General features: G+C 30.9%; 2 protein-coding genes across 2 annotated transcripts in view; one reads left to right on the top strand and one right to left on the bottom strand.

Moving 5' to 3' along the window:
• The first annotated feature begins 1,136 nt into the window (after positions 1-1,136).
• On the top strand, positions 1,137-3,243 carry mRpL45 (mitochondrial ribosomal protein L45). Its single transcript, XM_018509097.1, has 7 exons — positions 1,137-1,152; positions 1,250-1,325; positions 1,640-1,954; positions 2,091-2,242; positions 2,391-2,439; positions 2,554-2,703; positions 2,781-3,243. The coding sequence occupies exons 2-7, from the start codon at positions 1,275-1,277 to the stop codon at positions 3,066-3,068; spliced, it is 1,005 nt and encodes a 334-aa protein (XP_018364599.1). The 5' UTR covers positions 1,137-1,152; positions 1,250-1,274; the 3' UTR covers positions 3,069-3,243.
• Positions 3,244-5,649, bottom strand: part of LOC108762193 (glutamate receptor ionotropic, kainate 5-like) — a 12,715-nt gene continuing 10,309 nt past the window's right edge. Inside the window, exons 5-6 of the mRNA XM_018509096.1 lie at positions 4,288-4,538; positions 3,244-3,598 (exon numbers count right to left, since the gene is read on the bottom strand). Of these exons, the coding sequence (XP_018364598.1) occupies positions 3,382-3,598; positions 4,288-4,538 (468 nt within the window). The 3' untranslated portion in view covers positions 3,244-3,381. The remainder of the gene's footprint in view (positions 3,599-4,287; positions 4,539-5,649) is intronic.

Below are 5,649 nucleotides of genomic sequence, written 5' to 3'. Positions count from 1 at the left end.
ATTATAACGATACCCAACAGTTTATTCACGGACACATTGTTCGACTCGTCCAATAAAAGACTATATTTACCGTTTCCAACATCACTGAGCAGGTCGTTGAGGAAGTGAGGATCTAGTATATTTTTGATAATCTCACTGCTTTTTGTTCGATGCAGTCGTATATTTTGAGCAGCTACACTATCCTTGAAAATATTATTGCACATTTCACCTAAATGATCACATGAAACGATTGTGGTATGTGCACAGATAAAAAGTACCATCAATCCTTCGATAGCTGATGAAGTCAGGTGCTGTTCGCAAAAAGATAATTTTTGTTGCCTTTGTGAACAGAATGGTTTTGCAGCTTCTGTATGTTTATTTGTTTTGCTCTGAATGATTAGATCCGCATATCTTGCTGTTAACTCGCATTTGCAAAACTTGCGGTAGACCCTCGTATCGTAGCCCGGAACCTATTTTGTAATAAAATTTTGCAAGAAAACTGTGTTACAAAGGGATATGACATGTAACATGAAATGTGTAAGAAAATTGTCTCCATGAAAGACATTGTGGAATTACGGAAACATGAAAAGAATGTATATATACCTGAACAATCCAATCTTTTAAGTGTACATCTGCGAGTCATCATGCAGTTCTGAATTTTTGGATATGAGTCTTTTTTGAATCCTTGCCCATCTCGAAAGAAATGTGGTAGTATTAGGAAGGTTAAATGGAGGAAGTAATACTGGAATCAAAAGACAGTTTGGTGAAGTTTGTTTAAGGTAGAATCGAAATGCAGTTTATACCAGCGTATATACGCATCGCAGGTTAGGTCAACAGTGTTGTCTGAAAATAAGCGAGTGCATTTTGGAACACAACCGCTCACCGAGCTCACGGATTGGCAGTGCCCGTTCGATCTCACAATATAGATGAAGCTAAGAAAAAGGATTTGTTAATTGTTACCACTGACAGCTTAACAAAAAAAAAAGGTCCCCAGGGGCGCAGTGAATTTTCGGTGGAATCGGATGAACGAGTCAGTGATTTCTGGTAGAAATTACGCGCAAGAAGCTAGTGGTTTTCAATGGGAAATAAAGAGGCTCGCAGTGGGATTTGGGCAAAAGGAGTTGGCATCACTGTTCACAACATTTCACAACCACGACTTGACATAACCTTAACGTAAAACGTGATATGAAATATAATATAAATACAAAATTGAATGAAAATATTGGTAGATATACAATAATTCGAATGATTGTTTTTTTTCTTCCGACAGTTCTCAAGCAGTAAAATTTCTGAAAATGTTATTAAGATATGTAAGCCCGGTGTTTATTTACAGAACATTTTTACAGGTATGTTTTTGATACAATCTTATTTTTGAAAGCTAAATATGTAACGTATTTTATTCTCATTTAATTACAAATTTGTTGATTTCTACTAAATTTTTTAAATTGATAATCTTCCAAATTATGAAACAAATTATAAAACAATCTTTTTCAAATTGTTTTATTCCATTTACCTTAAATTTAATTTAGTTCATAATTAGAAATAAATAGAAATACCTTAAATATTTAACAAATAAAAGAGATATATACTATCTAATTGTAGTTAGAAAACTATTTATCCAAATGTTAAATGTATCTAAAGAAATGGACATTTATTTCAGAACAATCTACCAGTATTAGTTGCTGCTATTAATTATCCTAATAATCATATACAAGTAGCACATATAGCTAAGCATTGGAATCCAAAATGGAAAAAGGAAAGGAGACAAAAAGTCATTAAAATAAAACTTCCTTCATTTGAAGACGATGATACTAAAATGGATAAGGAGCAAATACGATCACGTATGAAAGAGCATGGTTTTCTACCACAGAAACCGTGGAAAGAAAGACCAGCATATATCAGCAGTACTTCAGGAATTTTTGAATCTTATGTTGCTCCAGAAGGAGATGGAAAATACTCTGCCATTACCAAAGAAGTACATGCTCTTTACTATTACTTTATATCGTAACTTTTAAATAGAAAACACAATATATAATGATATATTTTTAAGTTAAAAATTAAAAGAGAGATAAAAGTGTATTCCAATTATTTCTTTTATTATTGAAATATAGGGAGCAAAGCAAAAATATACATTTTTTGAAAAAAAGAGCAAATCTTTTATGGCCATCAGAAAAATTAAGTCATTTGATGATTCCTTCAAGACATCATTTTTTTTAGAAGAAGCCTTAGATATATATCAAAAGGCACATGAAGCTTTAGCTAGGTAAGAAAAAAATTGTAAATATATAATGTTTTTATAATTATCCAAACGAATATATACATTAAAGGAATTATTAGTATTTAATAAATACAGCATTTTTTTTCTTCCTATTTGTAGTAATGTTACTAAATAAAACAATTTTTAATTATAGCAAAAATAAAGAGGAAATAATAAAATATGTTACAGAAATGGCATATCCTGTAAGTTAAGAATATATTTTGTGTCTCCTGTCTTACTAATTTAAAATATTATATATTACATTTATTACTACATATAATAACGTATATTGCAATACTTTTCTTTTACATTTTTAGAAAATAACACACAACATGATGAACAAAACCATACATTGGAAATTTTTAGAGTCTTTGGAACCAGCTCGCCTCGTGCATGCAAGGACTACAGACATAATAACAAAAGAAAACGTATTTTCACAACTTACTGTTCGATTTCACACGCAACAGGTTCAATAACATCCTTCATAATTTATTCTCTTTTTATAGTATAAACAATTTTTAAGTGAAAATTTCTTTGTTTATAGGTTTTAGCAATTTACGATAGATTTGGCCGTCTTATACAAGGAAGCGAAATTCTGAGGAAAGACGTATTAGAATACATAGTATTCGAAAAACATTTAGCTAATGAGTACGGTGTATGGCGAATTCACGGTAAGATTATACCAACTTGGATGACTCCGACAGACATAGCGGAAGGCACATATGTTTTGCCAAAAGAGGAACATGATCCCGTTCCAACCGAACCGCATCCTGTAGAAACTACATTAACAGAAGATACACCAAAGGATGCAACAAGTGCACAACCTTCGTGAATTCGCAATATATATGTAACTGTTTTAAACAATGTTTAGATTATACTGTATGATGTTAGGATACAAAATATATTGCAATTTATATAATAATTTAAAGTGCATTTATATTCCAACAAAATTTGAATTAGTATTGTCATAAAAGTATAACATGCTTTCCCAAAGTTTTGTATTTGATTATTAATAAGAGTATCGTTATTATATAATTACAACTATATTACAATTACAAAATTTAACGATTTTCTAATACTAATTAAATTACTATTTGCAAGTAAACTCATAAAATATATTCATGGTTGAGTATAAGGAAAAATATTCATAATCGCTTTAATTTATAAGAAAATATAATTGTTTCGATTATGAAAATAATGAGAGCTATAATCGTCCCACAGCACATTACCGCAATTATTGAAGAAACTTGATGTAATTCGATTGGTTTCGGTGTCTCATCTTCAGCGTAATATTTAAAACCATTTTCCAACCAACGTTTTTTTAACACGCTTAATAATCCAATTTCCATTAATTTAAGTATCCTATTTATGAAAATTACTTATTAATACATGAAATTATCAAAATTTAGATCAGACTTATTACTACACAGAGAACTCATATTATTGATGAATATAATATGATGAGTAAATATAATATCAACTGTTTATAAAAAGATGTAAGTATCGAATGTTCTTTTCTAGCAAAAATTTTGGAAATCGTAATAATATTATTTGTAGTATAATCAACTCTTTTTAATATTTAATTATAACTAAGTTATTTTTTGACATGTATTTCTTTTCTTTTTAAAAAATTAATTTAGAACTATCAACATTTTTGGAATTTTAAAAAATTGAAATCTATTTTTTATAATAACATTAAAAATGTAGAAATTCTATATTTAAACGGTTTTTATTTTAATTATAAAAACATTCCACGTTATAAATAAAAATTTTGTAGAAGTATTACATATTGTATATACTCTCTAAAACTTTTAAAACGATTCTCTAAGCAGTGAAATCTCATTCTTATTTTTTAAAGATTAAAGATTGAATTACTCTTTTTCAAGAATGCTCAATTTTTACTTTTTAGATTGTATAAGACTCTACTTCAAAGAATTTAGAGAGTACAGATTAAATTGATTGAAGATTTTGTATAATACGCTGTCAATTTCCAAAAAATCAATATTTTTACATCTAGAATATATTATTCTGCACACATATATATTGTTTACCCAAGATCGATACTTCTTTTGTATTTAAAATTCTTCACGATGCCGGAAGTCATCCATACTTTCGCGTAAGGTTCTCCAACGTTAGTCAAATGACACATAATATTTCCAACCGCTTTATACATTGCTTCGGTTTGAAATATGACGTATTTCTCATTTTTAGAAAAACATGCTTTTTTATGCATATCCTCAAATGTTGATGCTAACATCAAGCGTTTCATCTGTTTTGCTTGTAAAAATGGATCCTCATTAATCTAATATTTAATCAATATATAAAAATTATGCGTTTCGCGGGTTTTCTCCGTGTCCAGATCCATTCTTGATATGCCAACGTTTCATGAACCTTACAGCCCTTCTACAATAAGGGCCACTTTCACCATCGTCGGTTTACTTAACCAGTCTAGTAACTGTAATGAAATAGAAAGAGATAGAAATCGTTCTATCTCTTTTTATTTCATTACAGTTACTAGGCTGGTTAAGTAAACCGATACTGGTGAAAGAGGCCCTAAGGGTCACTTTCACCATCATCGGTTTATTTAACCAGCCTAGTAACTGTAATGAAATAGAAAAAGATAGAACTGTTTCTATCTCTTTCTATTTCATTATAGTTACTAGGCTGGTTAAGTTAACTGAGCTTGGTGAAAGTGGCCCTAAGCCGCAAGTCAGAGGTTCTAAGCGATCTTAAGTCATAATCGGTGAAGTTGGCCAATAGCCAATTTGAACGACTTGGTTAAGACTGGTTAAGACTTCTAACGTTCTGACTTACGGCTTATTGTAGAAGGGCTGTTATAGGCCTTCTACAATAAGCCGTAAGTCAGAACGTTAGAAGTCTTAGGGTGAGGTCCCATGCAGCGGATCGTGCGTAAGCGGATTCGCGTATCGCCAATCACAGAATCATTCTCTTAGGCCCAGCTACATCTATCGTAATGTTTATCGTAAGCTCCTTAAGGCCCGTCTACAATAAACAGAGTAAGAAGTAAGAGTAAGAAATTGACCAATCACAGTCGATTATTCTTCTCACATTCGACTGCAATTGGTCAATTTCTTACTCTTACTTCTTACTCTGTTTATTGTAGACGGGCCTTAAGGAGCTTACGATAAACATTACGATAGATGTAGCTGGGGCTTTTGATATGCTTGCGAAATTTACAAACAGATCTAAGAGAATGATTCTGTGATTGGCGATACGCGAATCCGCTTACGCACGATCCGCTGCATGGGACCTCACCCTTATATTTACATTTCAATAATTATGCATACATACAAATAAAAACCGTCACAATTAGCTAAAAATCGTAACTATTGAGCATCAAATTTGTAAAGTTAGAAAATGTCATGTTAATGTGTAATAATTATACCACAACT

This window comes from Trachymyrmex cornetzi, unplaced genomic scaffold, assembly GCF_001594075.2.
Source record: "Trachymyrmex cornetzi isolate Tcor2-1 unplaced genomic scaffold, Tcor1.1 scaffold28, whole genome shotgun sequence".
Taxonomy (NCBI): Eukaryota; Metazoa; Arthropoda; class Insecta; order Hymenoptera; family Formicidae; genus Trachymyrmex; species Trachymyrmex cornetzi.
The sequence above is the reverse complement of the archived record's forward strand: the minus strand, read 5'-3'. Positions and strand labels throughout refer to the sequence as shown.